Source organism: Anser cygnoides, chromosome 1 (genome assembly GCF_040182565.1).
Source record: "Anser cygnoides isolate HZ-2024a breed goose chromosome 1, Taihu_goose_T2T_genome, whole genome shotgun sequence".
NCBI classification, from domain to species: Eukaryota; Metazoa; Chordata; class Aves; order Anseriformes; family Anatidae; genus Anser; species Anser cygnoides.
Genome location: NC_089873.1, coordinates 143,759,380 through 143,785,020, shown reverse-complemented (window position 1 = coordinate 143,785,020; position 25,641 = coordinate 143,759,380). Strand labels below are relative to the sequence as shown.

Genomic DNA, 25,641 nt, shown 5'->3' with positions numbered 1-25,641 from the left:
TAATTATTCCAAACATCATAGCCCCATACTCCTCTACCCCCTGCCCTTGTCATCTTCCTGTTCTGTATTGTATAATGCTAATCTTGATGATGGAAAAATAAATAAGTAGCAGGGAAGGCTGGAAATCTTCCAATCACAAAAGCTCCTGAAATGGAAGCAACATCCAATCTAGCCTACCACATCTTCTAGGTGGGCACTCCTTTCCTGCCTTTTAGTGATGCTTTTAGTATTCATAACAGCTGTGGAATTAAGCATTACGAACAAGAGGAAACCAACATGCAGTCTTTATTTTTCCCCATCAGTCTCAAACTACTCTGCATTGAGTTACAAAGTGAAAATGAACACACTCTCAGATGGATTTAATTTCAGCTTGGGCCCAATGCCAGACAAACCAAGTTTCCCCATTGTTAAAACTCCACACCATCTTTTCCATATCATGCATACAGCCCCATCCTCACCCCATCTTACACGCACAGACACACACACAAACACACCTCAAGAACCAGCCACTCCTACAAAACAGAACCAAATCCTCCTCCCCTGCTTTATTTGCTAGTCTCATTGATTTCCCTGGGATGACTAGTAGCGAGGATGGATTTGGTCTATAATGTAGATTTTTAATATTTAAGAAAAATGATGGCTACATTAAACATACATTTACATGTCGTAGGTATTATCTTCATAATAAACCTTTTTATGATTAAAAAAAAAAAAAGGCATTTGACACAACCAAGAAAATGTTTCAGGGAGGAGGAGCCAATTATTCCATTCAAAATAAAAGGGTTAAAACTTGATTAAAATATTAAAGCAGTAATTCAAAGTACAGTTTTGGCATAACTTTAACTAGTGAATAAAATATGGTATTTTGGCCTACAGAATCATGCAAAAAAAACAAAGATTTCAGAATATAGAAGTATACAGCTTTCAAATGCATACAGAAAGGAGAAACATGTAACAGAAGTAGTTAAGCTTTTACATGTACAGACTAGCACCAAATCGCTGTTTACTGTAATTGTCTTCTCTCTTACCCTCTTCCCATGGACTCTGCATGAACAACTGCACTCTATTTTTATAAAGTGCAGATAAGTTTGCTTGTATCGAAGCTGAGGCAAGTAGTGGAAAACAGGAGAGGAGGTAGATTAAATTACTGTATTTGAATGTTTGTTTTCCCTCCATCTTTTACTGTTCTCTACAAGCAGAAGCACAAGATACATGTTAAGAAATGTATAAAATGTTGATTTGGCCCATTTCACATTGGGCTTTCAGTTGCAGAATATTTTTGCCTTCCTCTGTTTGCAAAACTGCAAAAATGCTGCTAGTAGTACACTATGGAGAACCACGTGTGTACTTTCTAAAGAATTAAAAGCAACTAGCTAGGACTAAGGGTGGTTTCTTCCTGTATTGAATTTTGTGTCCATCAGCCTTCAACAAATAACAGAAGAAATTCCAGAAGTGTGCCTGCATACTTAGGATTGCCATAACAGTAATAATGTATAAAATTGTGTCATGAAGTTTCACTAGGTTTCCTGTATTCCCTTCAGTATATGACTAGTCTGAGCGTAAATAAATAGCACGCCCTACCAACAAGAATAGCATTCCTGCTAATAATGCAAAAAATACTCCTATTGGAGCCAGCATAAAAGACCAGCCATAGCGTACATAAACAGCAAAGTCTGGGCAATCCAATTTTTTCATGTTTGTGTAGTTTTCCAGATCAGCCACCGCCTGGACCCAGATCACATACATCACGACTACCAGTGAGAACAAGACACCTGGAAAAGAAACATAAGGTTTTAATGACAGTGTGAGACAAACACTGGGTGCACTTAGCGGTTATACAGTAATACCTAGAAACACATCCACACTTGTGGCCCCCTCTGCAAGGCACAGTCAGTGATCACTGGATATGTTTTGTCTTTGGCTTTCTCTGACAAGCTCTGTCTCCACCTTGCTTCTGTTTTGCCTGAAAGTCATATTCCCATGACAAAGGATATATCTATTTTTGGTGGGCAGACCGAAACACGGGTGTTTTTAGGGACAAAATTCACTGTTTTGAATTCAGTCGCCAGGGGAGGAAGAAAGGGGAGTTATGATAGGATGATCTAGAAAACAAATTCTACATTTACTTCCCAAACTCTGATACTGTTTCTATCACAGACTTCTGGATGAGGTATGAAAAGGAGGAAGGGGTGGGAAATCTTTCTATTGTCTTCACCTCTCTACATTTTGCTTTTTTTTTTCCTTAATGAAAAGGGCATGGTTTAGAATATTCAGAGTATTCTACTCAAGTATTTTGCAGACAAATTCAAATGTGTTCCATTCAAATCTTCCACATTATAAAAGAAGTTGCAGGCTATTAGTATTAACTACTATGAAGCAGGCTATTAGTATTAACCTCAGATTGTGCAGAACAGTTTCCTGGAATTAATCCACCACATAATTCACAGCATTTTCCCAACCACTCCTCTGAAAGGCCTTTGGATTGTTTACACATGATAGCAATGGGAGCACATGTCCTTACAAACTTTGTTAATCTCTTTGTTACTATACACCAGAAGGAGATATAAGAATAAAGTGCTTTCCTAAGTATCAGTCGCATGCCTAATAATTTATTTTAGTTTAGAGGAATGTTCCTCTTTATTTTAGTAAGAGGAACACTTAAGAAATGCAAGCCTGCAGCACAGATGCTCTAGCAGAAAATCCACTGGAAAGCTGAGGGCACAAGTCTGAATTTTTTGCATGCTCCAGCCTGTACCCACATGCTCCCTGAGCTCCAGCTGTCATAGCACAGTTACAAGCAGCAGGGTTATCTATTCCAACACTAAGATATTAGGGGGACACCACCTATGTTTTCCTGCCATGATGCTTAGGTACCTCGTTAAAACCATAAGCCAGTGAAATACTTCTGGGAACACTTATTGCCAAACTTGAACCTACAGGCTGTAGGGCAGCAGAGTACAAGTCAAAGATATTTGAGGTCTCTAAATATTTACAATGCCACCTTGAACAAATATGACAAAACCCACAAATGCTCTGTGTAAGTACTCATGGAGAGGTATTTGTCTCCAGATCCAGCTGTCCTGGTACTCTTTCATGGTTGCCTTTCCTTATCCCCATGCTGAGATGCTGCCTCACCACCTCCTTGCCCTGCCATTGCTATCCACTTACCAGGGAACGACTCCTATCATCATTCTCTCATTTGCTTTGAGCAAAGTCAGACAGGTTAGCTGCAGCAATTTACATTGGTGACCTGCTGACATTCTTGTTGTTGCTTTATTGTCAGAATGTAATAGGTTTACATTCTGGATATCCTGAACATCTGACAGGTGAAAGCTCACAACTCAATGTTTATGAACACCACCTTTTGAAGCCAGCCAGAAAAATGAACTGAAGTAGTTAACCTGAGGCATAATCAAAAAGTGACTGAAAATCCCAAAGAATTTCCTGTCTATGAAATATACTAATATACTTCCAGGATTACATTTTTTGTGCAGGCTTGAATTCCTAATGAAGTTATTAAAACAAAACAAAACAAAAACTAAACTCTAAAAGACATAAATTCAAATTTGAAAATATTTCACCTAAGCAAAACTCAATTTTGATGGAATTTAGTGCTGCAATTGTATTAAACACACAGATGGTGAAACAATCAGAGAGAAGGATCACCTCGGGGCCAGATATAAACAAAATAAGAAATTAAATTGAAGAATCTCCAAATATAAGTCAAATTGAGCAGAAGATTCCTGTAACAGAAGGTATAATGATAACAGATAATGTAGGCAACATGGAAAAATTAGAACCAACACAAATATTTGGAAAGATACATCGATAACATGGTAAAATCCATATGAACATTGGAATTTACCTCATCGGATGGCTGTGACTGTTTAATTTGAAATGTCCAAAGTCTTCTATTTATTTTATTCTCTACAATAGAGCAATCTTAATCCAGAAGAATAATAATTACAGAAAGTAGTGGTGTATATTCCCTTACTATATCAGCAGGTAAGTATAACCAGGCCTTGCACATCTGGAATGCTTTTGACCTCCAGCAGGCACGCCGGGCAGACACAAAGCTAAACAGCCCAGTTAGTCAGAAGCATTAAAGCAGGAGACTTTCAGAGGTGCTTTAATTTCAAAATGGGCACCCCTTGCTCCTCAGGCAGTCTGAAGCAACGTCTAGTTAGTTAAACTAGAGCCAGCTCCATGTAGGCGCAAAATAGCAAGCCAGTTCTGTGAGTGGTAAAACAACTCCAGCTAAGTTAAAATCCATCAGGTGATATCACAGCAAGCTGCTAACTTCGGCCTTTGTCAAATTCTTGGGTATGGAAATTTCGCAGAAGAAATGTATGTCAAGCAGAAATAAATGTCCATCTTTAAAACAGAAGAAAAAGGAAGGAAGAACATGTAAACCTTCTTAGTTAATTAAGGCACTAAAAAGAGTATTTAAGGGTTCTGACTACCTGCTAATGGAGGCTAATTAGTAGGTATGCTGTTCAGAGTGTTCAAGAAATATTCTGAGCAGCAGAATCAGACTAAGTAAAAACTGGCCAAGTCCCACTGGTCCAATAGGATTCCATTTGTTAATGCCCATCTTTTCTAATTTTCACAGAGTTATGATTTCGTGGGAGTTAAGCACTTACAGGGTAGTATACTGAGTCTCCTCTATGTTGTAAATGGTAACATAGAGAAAAAGGAAAATAGAGAAACATTTTTTCACACGCTGACCTTCTGTTTTGTCTGTTTGGTCTTGTTTCCTGAGATGTTAGAGTACATTAGAAGCAGTAGTGAGAGCAGGGAAGCAGATCATATACTTCTATTATCACTAATGCATCTGCTGAAAATGTTTGATGTTTAGGGCCAGAGGCATTGGTTCCTTCCTATCCATTAAGCACTTCAGGTTGTGCTTAAATTTAAGCACATGTGCAAGTCTCTTTGACTTAAAGGGTTTTTCCTCCTGGCATCAACACTGATTGCATCAAAACACCCGATTCAAAGGCAAGTTATGAGCTTAATGAATGGTTACTATGCCTTGAATATTTATCTGGTTGTTAGATTCTAAAAGAATTATGTTTCTTTTCAGAGGATATAACTTCATGCCTGTTTGCATTGTCTCATTTTAATAAAACAGTGAGATGCTAGCTGTTCAAGAAAGGTTTGAAAGAAAAGCAGTATCAAGAACAGAACACTTTGTTCAGTGGACTGGGTAGCATGTAAGATTCAGATGCATATAATATGCGAGTTATTTTTTACAGACCACAAGATATTAATTTGGACTACATATTATGAACTGCAATGGACGTCAATTTACAGTCAGAACTTTATATGCTGTTTACAAAAATGTAGATCAAAAGCTGTTTTGTAGAAAGAAAAATGAAGCATAGAAAAAAAAAAATCTGATATTCAGAGGTTCTAAGTATTCACGTTTTGTTCTGGCTTTCAAAGGAGTTTTGCTCCTCAAAGCCAAGGCAAATTTGCTTAACATAAGCAGAGTTGCTAATAAACAAACATCTATCCGTCTTCTGCCTCTCCATCCTGCTACCTTGTGCATACATCTACACTACTTCTATCCTACTTCTACACTGCAACATTCTGTTTTTGTTATTTATACTTGGTGGTGGATTACCATTCACTGGAGCATACTTTAAACCAAAGTAAAGTCATCTGATTGAAGACATAAAATTTTACTAAACAGTTGTCTATTGTGGTCTGCTTAAGTGTTTTAAAGTAGCTCCTAAAAAAAAAAAAACACTCCAAAATCACAGAATCACAGCACCACAGGATGGCTGAGGCCCTCTGGATGCCACCAGGCCCAAGCCCTTCCCCAGCAGGGCCACCCAGTGCAGGCTGCCCAGGCCCATCTCCAGGTGGCTTTTGAAGGCCTCCAAGGAGGAGACCCCACAGCCTCGCTGGGCAACCTGTGCCAGGGCTCTGTCACCCTCACAGTAAGAAGTGTCTCCTTATGTTTAGACAGAACTTCCTGTGTTTCTATTTGTGACCTCTTGTCCTGCCACTGGGCACCAGTGAGAAGATCCGGGCTCAGTCTTCATTGCACCCTCCCTTCAGGTATTTATACACATTGATGAGATCCCCCCTGAGCCTCCTCTTTCTGCCTGCCTCAGTTTATGTGTAGATAATAGAGTATTTTTGAAGAAAAATCATTTATTGCAAAAAGTTAAAAATTAATATGTCTTTACATCACCCCCAGTCACAAGATTTAGATTTGATTCTGAAGAATCTAGTAGAGTCACTGAAATATTGGTAACTCAGAAACATTGGCAATGACCATGTAAATGCAGAGATGAGAGTTAGGCGTTTTATTGCTGGAGAGTATTTTCTTAAATAAAGTTTGTACTGCTTGTTGAAGGCAACAGGGAGAATCCTTCTATTTATATAACTACTGCTATTCCATCCTACTTCTGCATCGACAAGTTTGCCTCACCAGCTTGTCTCTTTCCTTCAAAATATTAGTCACGGCAATAGAGCTGAGAAAGCATCCATTATAACTGTAATAGGAAACCCTATTCATTATGAAGGAGAATATGCTAAAATGAATATATATTTATTCAAGGAAATCTGTTTCTGCACTCTTGTACTTACTATCTATCATGAATGTCATGAACTCCCATGGCCAAGCTTCCAGGCAAAATCACTGAGATTAAAAAAAAAACCTCCACAATTTCATGAAGCAGATATTTTTAGGAACAATGTATACTATGATGTATTTCTACATTTTCAGCATTTAGACCTTTTTCATAGCATGCGGATGTCCATTTGCCCTTGCCTTTTAGTGACTATAAAATAAAACAGCAGTTGCATGAATCAGGAATGATGGGGGAAATTATTTCTAGAACATGAAGTATGTCTGAGAGAGATTAAGACAAATAAATACTTCCCTCCTCCTCCTTTTTCTTTCTTTTTTTTCCATTTTGCATTTTTTTAAGAACACACATGTTTGATACACAGCTCTGTGCAATGTGATAAGACATGGACTTCTCTGAGGTCACTCTTTTCTGTCTTTTGCATTTATTCTTTTGAATTTCTTTCAAACAAATACTTGTGCATATTGCAGAGGAAAAAGAATACAGAACCTTTAGAAATGTCTATGAATTCAAGAGGCAGTTTGCTGGCCTTTAGTACTTATTCTTCCCACGTAGAAATGCCTTTCACTTGTCAATGGTGAATGGCTGTTTATGGCACGAGTCTTTTACTATGCAGACATGAAGACAAAAGGTCTTAGAAAGAATGATGTGAGCTTTTTGCTTCTGCCTAAAAGTTTAGAACTCTTTCTCTCACTTGAGGAAAACTTGCACGTCTGTGTATACCTATTTTTTTCAATTGCATTTTTCTGTCCTTGTCCTTATTATAGTTACTTCCACCTACCTTGGCCTCTTGTGACCTTTACTTTAAAAAGTATGGTTTACATTCAACTCTAAAGTATTTGCAGAGGATCCCACTTTAGAGTTATGGTAGTTGGCACACACGTCTCTGAAGACAGATTTTGTCCTCATCTAGGAGCTAGAATTAAAATATCAGCTTTTTCACTCCTTTGGCAGGAAGCAGAAGTCATATTTCTAATCTTGCGTCTTCACAAGGGTGTGATTCTGTAATGCTCTGTGCACATCGTGAGGTCTTGCTTGCCTGACATCAGTACAAAATGAAAGTTTTAACTAACATCCAGACATCTTGCAAGAACAGGCCCGGGATAATCTGAATTTTATTGAAGGTTGCCCTAAGTGATTATTTTATGGCAGTTTCCCCTTCTTTTCCTATGACATTTGAAGAAATTATAGGGCTTCTTACAGTTTGCGCTACTGTAGCTGCTCTTGTTCCGTCCTCTGAGGCTGAAGACATGGAGGTGAGCTTGCAAAGAGACTGCTCAACTCATTGACTGTGGTATTGTTAAACTGATAGGCACTTTTTCCCCACAGGCATAGCACATGTTTCACCTGTAAACTTGGGTGAAACTTGAAAGCTTAATACGGAAAATTGCTGGTCAATAAGCTGCCACAGATACTAATAATTGTGTCTGCCTCTCCATTTGTAGTACTTCAGAGGCACCACTCAAGAGGAGAAGCTTGAAGCCTTTAGAATCACAGAATCATAATATCATTCAGGTTGGAAAAGACCTCTAAGATCAGTTAGTCCAATCTTTCTTAAATATTGGGATGAGCAAAAGGCAGGTGTGTGACCCTGCCACAGACCAGACATCAGAATTGCTCTTTAGGCACATTTGCTGATTTTCTGGGGCTCAGATCTGGGATGCTCTGGAGAACCTGCTGAGGCTCCCTTGGCCCTTGGAGTATAACCTCTTCCAGTTCATCCACATGGGGACTAGTGATGCTGGCAGAAAGACCTTCAGTCATAGAATCGTAGAATGGCTTGGGTTGGAAGGAACCTTAAAGATCATCTAATTCCAACCCCCCTGCCATAGGCAGGGATGCCACCCACTAGACCAGGTTGCTCAGAGCTTCATCTAACCTAGTCCTGAACAACACCAAATCCATCTCTTTCTAATTTAGAGACAGGGATGTTGTGCAGGACAGTTTCAAATGCTTTGGACAAGTCCAGGTTTAGACAAAACACACCTTTAGGATGGCTAAATAGTTGACTTGAATCTCATTTACAATAACCTCTTCACCTGCTTTCTGAACCCTAAGATAGGACAACAGATTATACTACAAGCTTTTTCTTCATTTGAGGCAAAGTTTTTAACTGCTACCTAGTTTGTCACTTAAGGTTGCAAAACAATACAATCCAATAGTGGGTATTAAAATTGATTCATCTAGCATTCTTCTTTAAAGTACAAAAGTAGGAAAATGACTGATCTTCCTATCTTCTGCTTTCAGACTTCTACAGAAAAACTATGGTGACTGACTTCTTTCTCAGAAGCCTAATATTCTCCCTAGTATAACTGCCACTTGCACCTTGGCAGTGAGATAGCATGGACACATGGGCTGTGTGGGTACACTGACTTGTGAGAAGAGCTTCTGGTTTTGGTTTTGTGAGTGATCTGAAGTGTTGAACAGCATGATGATATTTACAGTAAGTACCTTCCTCGAGCAGCTCAGCTCTACTGGTGTGATTGGGAGTAGATGCAGTTCCTCAGTCAGGATAGTTCTTGATGATAGATCCTCAGTCAGGAACTCTGTCCCCACAACCAAGCCAAAGTGTCTTGTGCTAGCCTACTGGCTGCAGGGTCCAGTATTCTGTTACAACCACTTCCTTTTGAGAAATCACAGCAGGATTTTTCTAAATATCCTTCATTTTCAACAACAAAAATGGTAACATATAAAATAACACAGCCCTGCTCTGAAGCTGTGGTTGAGAACAGTGCTGAAGCTGAAAGATACTAAGTATATGCTTAGTAAAAGTCAGGATTTCCCTTGAAGAACATCTGCTATATAGGTTCAAAGGGTGAGAGGGGCAAAGAGACAGGCCCAAGGTCATATACAGGGTTAATAACAATGACTTAACTTCAAGAATCTAAAAATAGTCCAGATTCCCTCAGTAAAGGAAAGAGAGGTATAGATGCTCTCCCAAATGTCAAGTTGTGGGAGAAAATTAGAAGGGCCAAAGCACAGCTGGAATTCAGTTTGGCTAGCGCAGTAAAGGGCAATAAAATGCTTTTATAAATATATCAACAGCAAAAGATTAAGGAGAATCTCCATTCTTTATCGGATGTGAGGGGAACTCTTTCAGTTCATCCACATGGGGACTAGTGGTGCTGGTAGAGAGACCTTCAGTCATAGAATCACAGAATGGTTTGGGTTGGAAGGGACCTCAAGGATCACCTAGTTCCAACCCCCTGCCACAGGCAGGGACACCACCCACTAGATCAGGTTGCTCAGGGCCTCATCTAACCTGGTCTTGAACACCTCCAGGGATGGGACATCCACAGCCTCTCTGGGTAACCTGTTCCAGTGCCTCACCACCCTCTGAGTGAAAAATTTCCTCCTAACCTCCAATCTAAATCTCCCCTCTTTTAGTTTAAAACCATTCCCCCTCATCCTGTCAATATCTGACTGAGCAAAGAGTTGCTCTCCATTTTTTTTTATAAATCCCCATCAAGTACTGAAAAGTTGCAATGAGGTCACCCCGGAGCCTTCTCTTCTGTAAGCTGAACAGCCCCAGCTCTCTCAGCCTGTCTTTGAAGGAGAGGTGCTCCAGCCCCTTGATCATCTTTGTGGCCCTCCTCTGGACCCGTTCTAACAGCCCCACATCCTTCTTGTGTTGGGGGCTGCAGACCTGGACGCAGTACTCCAAGTGGGGCCTCACAAGGGCTGAGTAGAGAGGGACAATCACCTCCCTCTCCTTGCTGGCTGCTCCTCTGGTGATGCAGCCCAGTTTTCCTTCTGGGCTGCAAGTGTGTACTGCCAACTCATGTCAAGCCTTTCATCCGCCAGAACCCCCAGGTCCTTCTCTACAGGGCTGGTCTCAATTACTTCTCCTAGTCTGTACTCATGTCCGGGATTGCCCCGACCCAGCTGCAGCACCTTGCAGTTGGACTTGTTGAACCTCATTAGGTTCATGTGGACCCACTTCTCAAGCCTGTCCAGGTCCATTTGGATGGTATCCCTTCCTTCTGTTGTATCAACTGCACCACTCAGCTTGTTGTCATTTGCAAGTTTACTGAGGGTGCACTCGATCACGCTGTGTTGTTGATGAAGGTATTAAACAGAGCTACAAAGATGGTGAAGGGCCTGGAGGGGAAGACATACGAGGAGCGGCTGAGGTCACTTGGTCTGTTCAGCCTGGAAAAGAGGAGGCTGAGGGGAGACCTTATCACAGTCTACAGATTCCTCACGGAGGGGAATGAAGGGGTAGGCACCGATCTGTTCTCTTTAGTGACCAGTGACAGGACCTGAGGGAATGGTGTCAAGCTGTGACAGGGAAGGTTCGGGCTGGATATCAGAAAAGATTCTTCTCTGAGAGGGTGGTCGCGCACTAGAACACACTCCCCAGGGACGTACTCACAGCACCAAGCCTGTCGGAGTTTAAGAAGCATTTGGACTATGCTCTTAGAATTTTTGGGTAGACCTGTGTGGAGGCAGGAGTTGGATTTGATGATCCTTGTGGGTCCCTTCCAACTCGGGATATTCTATGATTCTGTTCTATAACTGTACTGGTCTCAGGACAGACCCCTGAGGTACACCACTTGTCACCAGCCTCCACTTGGACATAGATCCATTGACCACCACTCTTTGAGTGTGACTGTCAAGCCTATTCCTTATCCATTGAATGGTCCACCCATCAAATTCATCTCTCTCCAATTTGGAGATCAGGATGTCATGTGGGACTGTGTCAAAGAACTTGCAGAAGTCCAGGTAGATGACATTGATCGGTCTTCCCTTGTCAACTGATGCAGTCACTCCACCATAGAAAGCCACCAGACTGGTCAGGCACTATTTGTCCTTGGTGAAGCCATGATGGCTGTCTTGGATCACCTCTTTGTTTTGCATGTGTCTTGACATTGCTTCCAGGAGGATCTTTTCCATAATCTTGCCAGGCACAGAGGTATGTCATTTCTTACGTGACATAAGTTGTGCCAGGGGAAGTATTGGACACTAGGAAGAATTTCTTCACAGAGGGAGTTGTCAAATATAGGAACAGGCTGCCCAGATAAGTGGTGGAGTCCACATCCCTGGAGGTGTATAAGAAACACATGGATGTGGCACTAAGGGACATGGTTTAGTGATGGGACTCAGTAGGTCAGATTGATAGTTGGTGATCTTGAAGGTCTTTTCCAATCTAGATGTTTCTATGATTCTATAGAGCATTCATGTGAGCCATCTTAAGCCCCTCCTTCAAGATGAAATGAATTGCCAGCTGGGGACTTCTTACCTAACATTTTGACTGTTAATTAATGTTATTGCTTCCAGCAGGCCTCTTAGGGAAGCCAAGGGTGACTAGCCCAGACTTGGGGATCTAACCTTCACTTGCCTAAATTAGGGTGGATGAAGTGACCCATAGTGGAAAAAACACACTTTACTTCAGAGGTCTCCCTGCTAGTTCCTGGTGCTTTCCCATTTCCTCCCAAACAGTTTCTGCCACTTTCTAGAGACAGCAGAGATTTTTACAGATTACAAATGCAGGAAAAGAGCATGATTTACATGGGCTTTTAATCTGCAACTCAGTACCAGAAAAACCTTAGAATTTCCAACAGATTATGAATACTTTTTTCATGTCTTTTAAAACTGGGGAGGAGTAATCCTCAATGGAGCAAATGCAAGTATTCAGGAGTTTTTCCAACAATAATATAAAATACTTCCCACACTTCACTGAAGGTCCTTTACAAGTAAATTATGATCATTATTAGTCTGTGTATGCAGAGTTCCAAGGTAAAGTGGATAAGCAAGATCAGCAGATCAATAATAGAAGGAGAAAGAGTGCCTGGGCCTTTTGATTCTGGCATGGGTGCTCTGCTCCATAGCACAATGCTGCTCTTAGAACTGACTCTCACAAGACTGTATACAGTTTAGAATGGTGATTGAGCACATATTATCATTTACATCCTACACAACTGTTATCTTACACATCTTCCCAGACTCTTCAAGATTAACAGAGAAGTGTCCCAGAAAGCTGGTCAAATCAGCTGAATCCTGGAAGGATGCATCCTACATATTAGAATATATATAACTCATATCCAGCCGTTAGGGCAATGAAGCTGGTGTAGGGTCTAGAGAACAAGTCTTATGAGGAGCGGCTGAGGCAGCTGGGGTTGTCTAGCTTAGAGAAAAGAAAGCTTAGGAGAGACCTTATTGTACTGTACAATTACCTCAAAGGAGGTGATAGTAAGGTGGGGATCGGGCTCTTCTCCCAAGCGCAAAGTGATAAAGTGAGGGAAAATGGCATCAAGTTGCACCAGGGCAGGTTTAGGTTGGATATCAGGAGAAATTTCTTTACTGAAGGGGTTGTGTAGCACTGAAATATGCTACCCAGGGAAGTGGTTGAATCACCATCCCTGGAGGTCTTCAAGAAACGCATAGAACTTAGTAGCATGATTTAGTGGTGGACTTGTCAGTAGTAGGTTAAATGTTGGACTAGATGATCTTGGTGGTCTTTTCCAACCTGAATGAGGATGTGGGTTATGAGGAAAGAGGTAATTCAGTTATTAACTATGTTTCATTCACAGAGGTTTAGAGCTTCCACTTACTCATATTTGACAACTATTTTGTGCGTTCCAATCACATACAAAAAATGTCTCCTATTCTTGTCATGTGAATGTGCTGTGTCTTGCAACTTCTTTAGAGTCTACCATTACCATCTTCATTGCTTTTGTGCCACTGATTAAAAAAACTCTTCTTAGCTAAAGCCCTTGAGAGTCCTTCAAGGCAGCATCCCTAAATATGCATTCCTTTTCCTGCTAAATAATTAGTTTGAAATTGCAAAGTGATTCCATGAATGGTCCTAGACTTTTTTTTGTTGTTGTTTCTATCTTAATCAAATGGTAGCTTTTTGAATGGCTTCATGACTATATAACTGTGGAAAGAATTGTCGCCAAGGCAGGTGCTCCAAAAGCCAAAGGACAGAGGCATGCACTTTTTCTTTCTTTTACCCATGATTAATATAATTTATTTTTTTTGTCACAGAAAATGGGGTGAAATACCTTGTATCTTTTCTATTCTAACAGCTTTAATTGACTGAGCAAACAGTATACCCACCAGCAATGATGTAAAAGCCTCCTCCTGCTTTGTACAGAACGTGGCTGGCAAAAGGAGCTGCACAGATGATGAAGAAACTAGCCACCACAATAGTGAGCACTCCCAGGAGCATAAGAACTGTCCAGAAACCTCGATAAACTGCAGAAAGGGAAGAAGGAAAAAAGCACACAACACTTTTTAGAACTTAAACAAGTGACATATTTGGCTAACAAAACTTTTTCCTTTCCTCTTCTCTTTTCACTTTCCTTATTAACAAACCAAACATTCATTCCATTGTGTATGCACATTATATATCATGTGGATCAAAGTAGGTTTGGACCACAGTTCTTATCCAACGATCATGGAAAATAAGATGTAAGTTACCATGAACGAAATCCATATGCTTAATATTTAGACAGTGACTTGCAACATAGCAAATTTATGCACTTTAGAAAATGGTGCACCAAAGCTGTAGCAATGATATTTTGGAGTAAATGACTGGACTGACTGGATTATTTTTTTACCAAAATTGACTGGGAGAAGCAGAGAATTCTAACATTTTGACATTGTTAGTGGTCAGAACCTCTCACCAAAAGCAATCTTTAAGTTCTCTATAATTGACTAGTGGATAATTCTCCTTACATATAGTCATATTCAATACAAGGAAATTTAAGCAGGAAAGAAGTGCAACTCAAAAATGTAAACTGAAAAACATTTTTTTTTAAAACCAGCCTATTCCTGCTCTAATGCTCTCTGTATTTTATTAAATTTAAAATGTGATGTTTCAGAAGTCCCTGTTAGACAGTGCCAAACAGTGCTGAATTAATGGATGCAGCTGGTGATAAATGAGCCGAGAGTTTTGTGACATACTCTGGCCAAAAGAGTCTTTCTAACAATTATTTTTTAGCTGGTTAATTGCACATCCATTTAACAAAGTCATCATTTTACAAATGCTACAAGAGTGACATAAATTCCTCCCATGAATTTAAAAATTGGTACATTAACACAACCCATTAGTAAAATTATGAGTTGCAAAGATCTCCATCGTCAGATCTGAAAATCTTGAAGCACTGACAATTCAGTCAGTGAAAAACATTTCCACCCAACTGAGAGAAAGCATATAAGCCAGCTGGCATGTCAGAAAAAGTGAGTCACAAAAGAAACTGCCACTTATCATTTGACAGCACCTACTTACTGTTATAGCAAAACACAGCTAAGCAACTATTATACTGGTTCAACTCCTGAAAGTTTCAAATCCATTCAGGCTGCGAAAGCCAGCTATTCTGGAATAATTCTGGTTTGCTCTCATCTAAAGACTGAAGGTGCACTAGACATTATCAGTTTGTGTTTCCTACTAATGTGTTTCAAAATTTATGGTTTTCAACTTGACCAGCTTAACTCATGTTAAAGTATACATCATCTTGCCTACCTCAGCCCTGTAAATGTATTAGCTAGATCACATTCACCACATCACATTAGACACACTTTTTAAATAACAACCTTTTTAATCCAGGCAAAGATTCACAGACATAATTTTCTGCCACAATGATCAGCAGATTTGGGCACAGGGAAGATGAATGTGTCTGAAAGTAGTTGGCAGAAGGGCTAAAACTGTGTTTTGGTTCATATCCAATACAAGGTTTCCTTCCACATAAACAAATAAATATGAAAATAGTAGGTAAAAGATAAGGCTGTGGTTCAGCAAATCAGTTAAGTGTGTGTTCTGCTTTAAGCACTCTAATTCTTACGGGATTGAGGCACCTGTTTAAAGTTAAACACATTGTTAAACGATTCACTTAATGCAAATGGACAGTGAATGGAGACCTAGAAAGGTAAATCTCTCAAGTCCTTTGGTCTTGGGTATTTGAAGCAATTTCATATTATTTTACTCATGGGTCTACTTTGCTAAGCTTCATCGCAGTCCCCAAGTCCATGGGACATTACTTCCTCATTTAAAACCTAATACTGCTAAATCAGCCTATAACCACCCAACTCCTTTACATGGATGGCCCAAGGTACTTCAAAGTCATGCTACATAATAGGACACATTGGCCAAAATGGACCTTGAAAAAACTTACTTCAATATCATTATGGTCAGTCACTGAAATTATATAGCAGTGTATCTATTTTCTGAATGGATGAGGACACAAGCTTCTCCAGCATTATGAAATTAGTGTGCAGCTTCATTATATACAGGAACTTTGAAGATGTCTTTTAGTGAACTTTTACCAGAAAAGCTTGATTTCCTCAAGTATTCCTGAAAACTAAACATAAATGGAGTACAAATGTACCTGATGAAAATCTGTTTAAACCTCTCTGTGACTATACAAGAGAAAATTTGTTTCTCTTCTCCAACAGCGTAACTGTTTTATGCATTATATGTGAAATACTGATTTGACTTAGCTATCACCTGAAATAAGCTTCCACTGTATTCCTCTATACATAATTATTTTCTCTAGACAATCATGGAGATATTCTGATGATCCTAATACTTGTTTATCTAGCTAACTCCATCATTAAACTTCAATTAGAAAATAGAGAAGACAGGTAAAAAGTCTTCAGTGCTCTCAAATTTGTGACTTTTCACGCAAATGCTTACCCCTTCTAATCTACAAGACAGGAAGTCTTTAAGGCCATTTGTGGCACAAGTCCAAGTAAACACCCTAAGAGCATCTAAACTTTTTATTTAATAATGGAATTAAAATGCAACCATTCTTCTACAGAGAAGACTTCACTTATTTCATATTCAGACCATTTTTACCCAGACCACATCTCCTACCTTCTCTGTTTAGATGGGCAAGATCACTTCCTGTGGAGCTAACCATTCAAAATTATAGTGCAGCCCTATTGCAGTCACTAGCTTAGCTGGCATCAACAGATGAACACAAGAGAGGTGGTTGAAATAAACCTACCTAAGGATGAAATTCTTAATTCAAAGACTCTGCTGCTCTAGGATTGAGGAGAACTTTGACAGATAAAAAACAACAGAAGATGCTGCTTTGAATTATGCTTCTTTATAACCCATGAAAAGGGATGACACTGTGATCCAAGCAGTCTGTTTCAGCTGTGGTTCAGTGTATGTACACAAGATGTTAAGAGAAGTTTGCACCACTTCAAGTCCCATTGAAGCAAGTTCATAAGATGTTCTGGTCCAAACAAGGAACACCCTTGCCTCTTCAAAGGCAGCAGGCGCTAAGTAAATGAACCTCACAGATATGTCAGAATTAGCTACCTCAAGTACTTGCGTTATTCCAAGTATTTCCTGCAGTGGAAGAAATAAAGTACAAGCACTACTGCAGAGTCTGAGGTAAACCTATCTGCAGTGTTAACCTTAGATATCATTGCTCTATGTTGCAAGAGTGCTAAACAGAGGGTTCTGTAACTTGTCTTGGTAAGCCGTCCCTTCATCAGGGTACAACATTTGTTTTGGTAGTGACAGGCAGGCCTAAAAATAAAATAGTACTTAGAGGAAAAACAGGAGTACAGCCAGAATGCTTGTCTTTGAGCTCTGCACCACTCAGTCTATATACCATGAGAATATTGCAGCTGAATTATATTCCTTTCAAATTGCGTGACCTGTGATTTTGCCTTTCCACCTGCTTTTCTCCCAAAAGAGAAACTTAGATTAACTAACTAACTTAGATTCCTCTGGAGACTTCTGCATCATTTGAAAAGTAGCTGAAGTATCACATTTTAAGTAAGGGACTGAATTTTGAATAAGTCGCTGAAAAGTACCGAAAGCCCCATTTTCTTGTATAGTAGATCCCAAACCTGTTTAGAAACTGACACCAGAGTTTCATGTTTTAAGATGTTACTGGTGCATGATATGGAAAATAAGTAATAATATATTTGACACGGTTACACAATTATGTCACCTAAAAGACACACTTTTTATGTAGTAGCAATGCACACCTCAAAACCTCCATAATGGGCTATTCAGGAACAGGTTAGCTAAGGATACAATGTAACACCCATCTAAAACTAGAGATGTTAACACCAAACTCATGAAACCACACCACATACTTTATTGCCCTTGCCAACTTCAAGTCCTTCAAAATCTTAGCCATGTAAAAGACTTGGCTCATACATTTCCTATGGCCTACAAAAACAAACAAAAAAAAACCACCACCAACAACAAAAAAACAATCACTTAATATCGAACAAGAATTATTAAGTCCTGCAAAGCTGAAAATCTTTTTGAAGCGTGTGTGAGTACAGTGATTCATAAACATTACAAAGAATCATTAAAATGACTTGGAAAAGTTGTCGTGAATTTTCACCCACAAACTCAGGTCCTAAAGTGAACCTTTCCTGTGATTTGGCTAAATAGTGCATTTCAGAATATCTTTTTTACCTCTCTATTTAATGTAAGTGATATCAAAACGATTTTGACAAGAGGTATCAAAATGTCACTCCCAATATAAAATATGATGAAAGGTAAAGTGCCTGAACTGTACTATATCTGAAGTATCTTCTCTGCAGATAAACAACTGCAAATGTGATCACAGCTCTCAGCAGCAGCACCTGAGACACATCTAGCAACACAATAAACCTTGCAAAACTTTTATCAGTTTCACTCAGTAACCTTTATTATCCCTTAGTAGTAATAATCTTTTTTTTTTTCAAATAACCTTAACAGTAAAATAAATACAATATTCACATTATGAATACATTGCTTTTTTAAATACTTCTTGCTTTATCACTGCTTAGTGGCTGGGGAGTTCTCCCTTAGTAAATGTACTGTATTACAACCTCTCATGGGCAATTATGTGACCGTATTACATAACAGCATTTTTTGCCCTAAAAATAGGCTAATTCTAGCATCTCACTATACAGTTATTATTTTCAGATTTCATTGCTGATATTTCCTAGATTACTTTAGGTTAATTTCAGCCCAGCAACAAACCTGCCAATAAATTTGATCACACCAATTTAGATGTAACAGTTGCTGAACCAGAACTTCTCTTCAGTCCTATAAACATTCTGTATTCCACATTATATTAGGCACTACTTCAAATGTTGGCAATGTGCCCAGTACTGGACAAAATAAGATACAAATGGTCAGGAAAAAAAGTACTAGCAGCTACAAATCAGAGTATTAAACTGATGTGTCAGTGCAGCCCCATTAAATTGCTTCCAATTTAACCTCAAAAGGTGCTGGGGCAATTTACAACAGTTAAGAAACTACTGCATATTTCCAAATAAACTTTTTTTTTTTTTTTTTTTAATTGATGACTTGACTAAGTGATAGATCCTATACTTCTTTTTCTTAGGAATTATCTCACTGTTGCAATATGGGACTATTTGTATGAGTAAGGACTTTGTACAGTAAAAGAGTTTTATAAAAGTATGATAGCCCTTGAATATCAATGTTAAGTAATGTGATGCGATACCATGAATTAATCTAGCTTGCAATGAATTATTATTTAATATAATTATAATTATAAAAATGTATATATAAGTATGCTTATTTTAGAATAAAATATTTAGAATAAAATAAATAAAAGGTCACTCTTCTGGTACTTTTACTGTATGGGCTATTTTTTTTTAATTATTATACCTAGCTTGTAGTCTGTTGCACATATGTTTGTGAATCACCATATAAATGAATCTGCTGGTGACACAATGAGGTGCTGTCTGTCCTCTTAATAGCTGCACATTGTAATAGCTGTCACTATAAAACATTGTAACATCACAGAAAGTCACTAGAGTCAGGCTTCCCTGACTTCATTTAGATGTCTATTTCAGGTTAAGATAAATGACATGGCCTGCAAAATTATTTAAGTGCATAACTATAAATGATGGCTAGCAGAGCTGTAGACTGCACTTTACACTGCAGGCAGGTGATCCACCAAGATGCTTAACAAAAACAATGAATGAACAAAGCCATAATACTTGTGATTAAGATACAGAAAGCTGCAATTTCAAAACAGTACTATCTCACCCTTCCAAGCTGATCATGTATCTGACAGTAATGATGAAAGGAAATCTGAGACAATAAAACATGCATTTGAATCCCCAATGTAAGCACCACTGTAGGCTTTTCTGTCTTCACATTTCCATCTAAGGCTATAACTCTTCACAGCAAGAACTCATAGTCTAGGTTTCCACAGGAGGATGAACCAGGCCTTTTGTGTAAAGCATACTAACACACTAATAAACTTCAAGGTCTTCAGATTTTGAGGTTTTTGGGAACTATCAAACACTTTAAAACCAACACATGAAAAAATATAAATAAAGGATAGATCAAGCCTTTTTTGAATTATGGCCATGGCCCAGAAAAACTCTGAAGCAAATTCTTACTGATACTAAAGCCAAAGGAGTTATGTCAACAGAGGACTTGGTTCAGTCACTCCACTCAAAAATCATCAGAGATTTTATAGTCCTCAGGAAACTGATTTTTGCCTGAGCTATCCTAACTGGATGGTAACATGGCACTCCAACTACAAACCACAGTTGTATTTTCATTAGTGTCTGTAATTAAATCCAATCCGCTCTGACAAGTTCTCATATTCTCTTAAGCCGAACTGTTCGTAAAAGAAGGTGCATGCCTTTGTTTGTTCAGAAAGTAACAGATCTGTTAACATGAAGCTAGAGATTTTTAGAAAATTGTGTTGTGCATATGCACCTGATTTCTCTAATGAAGTTTAAAGCTTTTTATTCAACTGTTTATTTTTCAGCAAACTATTTTTCAGATGACATAATATTTCTTATCCATTCCTAATTAAAATAAGACTTGGGGGTCTCACGAAAAACTTGGTGAAAAATCTTTCTGAAAAGACCAAGAGTGGTGGATTTTTTTTTTTATCCCCCAAAGTGAATGTTTTGAGAAGACTATAAGACATGAAAAAGGAAATATTGTATCAAGATACAGTAGCAGAAGCAAAAAAAGGAACAAGAACCCTAATCTTTCAGTAGTGCCCTTTTGTTCTATGTTTTGTTGACAGAAAGTATTAGATACAGCCAAGTGGATGTACAAATAGCTGACAAAATATATATATAATTTTTTTTTTGCATGAAATCAGATGGAGGGCTTTCTCCACTGACTAATTCAGAGAAGCATTTCCTCCACTGTGAATCAAAGAAAACAACTTTCTAGTATTTCTTAATTTAGTAAATGCAGATTCAGTGAGGTTTTAAAAGCCTGTTTGCCAAATATCACAGGCAGGACTGTCAAAGTACAATAGAAGAGGAATGAATTTTGAACTAACAGAAGAGATGATGATATAACCTTCTTAATAATAAGTTGTGGAAGATTCTTGAACAAGTATACCTGCTCTAGATGCTGAAAATGAACTGGTGGCATTAAAAAAAAAAAAAAAAAAATTCTCCAGTTTTAATGAGCTCCAAAGCAATCCAACTGTATCTATTTATACAGCAGGAATGGCTCTGAATATACTCTACCTGGGCCAGCATCTATAGTACAGTTCTGTCTATTTTTAATCTTGTAATATAAAATATAGATAGGAAAATTATATTTGAGCAGTGGTTCTTTTGGCAAACATTAACTGAAATTAATTAAACTTTTGATGATATTCCTTCTCCTTTCTTTATTCTTTGTTTGTCCATTTCTGTGTAATCATGCAATATGATTTGAAGATCTTTTGTGAATGTATGAGTGAATGGTGGAATACAAACTCTGTCTAGATTATTAGGAGCAGATGACTCGTCACTTTCAAATGGAAAGATAAACTGTTCTAGATGTGCTTCGAAGTTACAGATTAGATCTCTGACTCTGAAGGATGAGGTATGAATTCTTCCTGGACAAACAGTTCATAATTTCTGAAGATTAACAGAACTGTTACCAGTCCAACTTCTTTTTCATGTCTGTAGCATAAAACATGGATTCTGAAGACACTTCAAAGTCAGCAAAGGTATAATTACAGCTTCAGGGATCACTTAAGTCATTAAGTCAGCAGGCTCAGAGACATGCAGCATCCACATATCACAGGTTATTTAAAAAGTCATATGAAATAGGCATCAGAAGCAATATTTTCAAATACATTTGCATAAAGCCCTTGATCTGATGAAATGTGACCAATTTTTTAAGTGGAGTAGTAAAAACAGAGCTTTCCAGGCATTATTCAAGTATAAGGTTTTCGATTCTGTGTATTTTACATATACATATGTATGTCTGTTACTACACTATAGTTTCTCGGTGTTAATATCTCAGTTTAAGATATCAAGTATTTTGAAATATTATAGAACATATATATTTTTTCAAAAAGAACTTAATTTACAAAACAAGATTGCATATTGCCACACTCTTGGTCTACATTATTCATGTATGGCACGCACTGTTCAGGGTAATTTTAGTGCTGCAGCTTCCTATAGTGTCAGTGGAGAGAAGCTGGCACCTCCGGCACTTGGTGCAGTATATCTGAGTTAGTTGAATAAACTTAGACAGTATCAAGGCCCCTCTTTTCCCTTCTCATAAAGTAAAAATACAATATAATTCCACATGTGGTTATTTATTTAACAAGAAACAGTTTAATTGGGATATATGAGAAGTATTTGTTTAATGCATTCAGCCCAAGGAAGACACTTTTTCTGTAGGAAAAAAAAAAAAATAAAGCACTAAAAAGAAATGTTTCTGTTTTTAGAAATGATTTCCATTCTGCCATCATACTTAAAGCTACGCATTCATTTAAGTGCTTTGCTAAATAGTGTCTTAAATATGCATGTTGTAAAAGTATGAGAAGTATGAAACACCAAAACTCTATAAATTAAACTGTTTGGAGTGATAATGCTGTTTTGTACTGAAGCATCCAAATTGTTTTCTTGAAACTATAGGCATTGTATCCATTTGCAGCCAAAAAATTACTTACTGACTGCAGAGTCATAGGAGGTTGAGTTGTGTTCATCTCGGATATGAGGAAATGGTGAGAGGTAAGCATGTGTACAGTTCTTAGAAGGTGACTGGTTGGCTAAAAGGAAAAGAGAGAAAAAGATTAATATTATCATGCCTTAGAAATAAAATATTTTATGCCTGTTTTTCAAATAGGTAAACTGAGTTTCATAGGTCAAGATTCCAGGTTCCTTCCCAGGCAGTAGCCCTACAGTGGATTTTGCGTTGGTAAGAGATACCAGCCTTGATATCCAGCCAAGGATATTCCTTAAATGGCAGCTCAGATTTGTACTACGGGAACAGTAAAGAAGCCTCTCTTGAGAGCAGGATCTGGTACACTGCAGTTTATATGCAATGCCTATGTATGCTTTTATATGAGTATGTTCTTTTCTCTTGTGAAGGTTAATTATTTCTGTCTCATTACTGCATATCCCACCAAAACAAACAAACGAGCAAATAAAACAACAACAAAAACAGGAAATTAATTTTTCTCTTGTGAAAAGATAATGACAAATACCGAGCATCTTCAGAAATTTTACAGTCTCAACAACTATGAGTTCATTCTATGGAATCAATATCTCCAGAGAAGTGTTATTTCACCCTTTTTATTAAATGCCTGTAAAAAGGTGATGGTGATGACCTTCTTCTTTGCAAAGGGTAAAGGCTTTCTATAGTTTAAATCACATTCAGATTTCATATTCCTGACTGCAGAATTATCCAGATAAAGAACAAGGGGAAATTACAGTGAATATTACATTTGCCACCTAAGACCAAGCAACATATTTAGAAAAATATGGATATCGAAGTCAAAATGGTATGATGGCACCTGCTTTTCACAAGAATTGTGGAAATCTTGCGATAAGGAGAGGGAGCTCTGTATATCACAAGTAGGGTCAAACACAGTAGAAGTTTTGCTCAGTTTCTTCTTCACTGGAAAATGTGCTGGCAAAAAACTCACTATCTTCCAGAATCCTGGCATGTAGTGAAAGAAAACAGGTCATCCACGCAATTAGAAGAGGGATTTTTCTGGAGAGGATGTGTACGACACTATTCTCACCATGGAATTGCTCATGTCCTCCTTAAGCTACTCGTAGAACTAGCTGGAGAAATAGTGCAGGCAAAAACTCACAGACCATCCTAACCACAAGGCTCTTTTTCCAATGTTACAGACATAAACAATCTGTTAACAACACAAAGCAAAAGACTGTCCTGATAAGAATGGACTCAGACTTAACAGGTCAGGTATAACATAGAACTATATCCTAGAATCACAGAGCAGTTTGGGTTGGAAGGGACCTTAAAGATCACCCAGTTCCAGACCCCTTGCCATTGGTAGGGACACCTTCTGCTAGACCAGGTTGCTCAAAGTCCCATCCTGCCCAGCCTTGAACACCTCCAGGGATGAGGCATCCACAGCTTCTCTGGGCAACCTGTGCCAGGGCCTCACCACCCTCTGAGGGAAGAATTTCCTCCTAACATCTAATCTAAATCTCCCCTCTTTTAGTTTAAAACCATTCCCCCATGCCCTGTCATTGTCCGCCTGAGCAAAAAGTTGTTCTCCATCTTTTCTACAAGTGTCCTTTAGGTACCGAAAAGCTGCAATAAGGTCATCCTTGAGCCTTCTCTTCTTCAGGCTGAACAGCCCCAGCTCTCTCAGCCTGTCTTCATAGGAGAAGAGTAACAAAGGAGAAGAGTAACATAACACTTCAAGAATAGACTGATATTTAAACATGTATGTTTTTGTCCTGGGGATTCCTTTAGTACAAATTACAAAAGTGTTTGTCACTTTTGAATTTATTTAAAGACTGCTGAAGAAACAAAGAAGCCAAATGAAACTGAGTGATTCACAATCACTCAAAAAAAAATATCAAGAACAACAACAACAGAAAAAAAAAACCAGCTTTGAAATCAAGCTACTGTAGATAACAACAAAGGAAAAGAGTTACTTACTGTACCAGAACTTCCACATGCTGGAGTTATGTTCTCCTACTTTTCCACTAAACCAGCACCTCCAGAAGAAACCTTCATGATGGAAAGTGGCCTTCTCTCCCTATGGAAATAAAAAATAAAAATAAATAAATAAATAAAAAGCTATTATCATACCCTTTTTCAGCTACCTGAAAAAATCAAGTTCATGTGAAATTAAATGTTTAAGTAAAAAATAACACCATCACAATAAACTGTAGACTGTCAGAATATAGGTTAGCTATAGTATATCTATACAGTTACAGTTCCTTTGAAAGACTATTATATCACAAAAGTAGTATCACAAAAGACAAATTATTTTTGGAGTTGATAATAACTACTTAAAAACGGTTTTGAAGTAGCCCTATTTTGAAGCAGCAGACCTCCAGAAGGTCAAAATGAACATGATCAAAAGTTCCTACAGAAGTAATTTTTTTACACAATAAATACACCCATGAAACAACCAATATATAATTCCCATTATAAATAAAAATCCATACTAACCCCAACATCCTCAGGTGCTTTTGAACATTTTCCTATTTCTGTAGCAAGAAGCCAATAATCAGTTCCAAACGCCACCAAAAAAAGCAAAACCCCTAGAGCTGCAAAGAAACCTCCAAAAAATATTCCTACACTCAGTTTCATTATCAAAGTTATCTTAAAAAAAAAGCAAGTATTTTTTAAAATTACTTAAGAAGAAATAGTAAACTAAAGAAAATTATTGTGCGAGTGACTAGAAAGTTTGGAGAATACAGCTCATGTCTGAAGAAGTTCCTCCTTGCTTGACTTTCTCCCTGTGTTTCCCAATGCCCTGTGAGCTGATTTGTGTCTCCTAATTTGTGTTCCATGTGGCTGACTCAAGACTGACAGATGAAAAGGACCATCTATTTTAGGACACTGATGGCAGAGCTTCATTCTGTTTCTCTGTCTGGGCGAGGCCAGTCAGAAATAGCTGACCTTCCCATAACTAATCAGGGATTGACTTGAAATATTATTGCAGCTGGTACATCAAAATCAGGGGAGATGGAGGTGGAGCTGCAATGGCTCTGGCAGTCCACGTGAACTGTGTTACAGAGCCCAGAGTAGCAGTAAGGACTTACAAAGTTCAGAATTGGTGGTGAAAACTTTCCTGGCTACTAGCAGGGAAGGATATATGAACAACACTTTGAAAGTTACTATAAATCA

General features: G+C 38.3%; 1 protein-coding gene across 1 annotated transcript; it reads right to left on the bottom strand.

Moving 5' to 3' along the window:
• Nucleotides 1-267: 267 nt before the first annotated feature.
• Nucleotides 268-25,299, bottom strand: TMEM182 (transmembrane protein 182). The gene is made up of 5 exons (XM_013190208.3): nucleotides 24,961-25,299; nucleotides 24,442-24,541; nucleotides 22,472-22,570; nucleotides 13,665-13,802; nucleotides 268-1,772 (listed from the first exon to the last, which is right to left on the bottom strand). The coding sequence occupies exons 1-5, from the start codon at nucleotides 25,099-25,101 to the stop codon at nucleotides 1,549-1,551; spliced, it is 702 nt and encodes a 233-aa protein (XP_013045662.2). The 5' UTR covers nucleotides 25,102-25,299; the 3' UTR covers nucleotides 268-1,548.
• Between the last annotated feature and the right edge of the window lie 342 nt (nucleotides 25,300-25,641).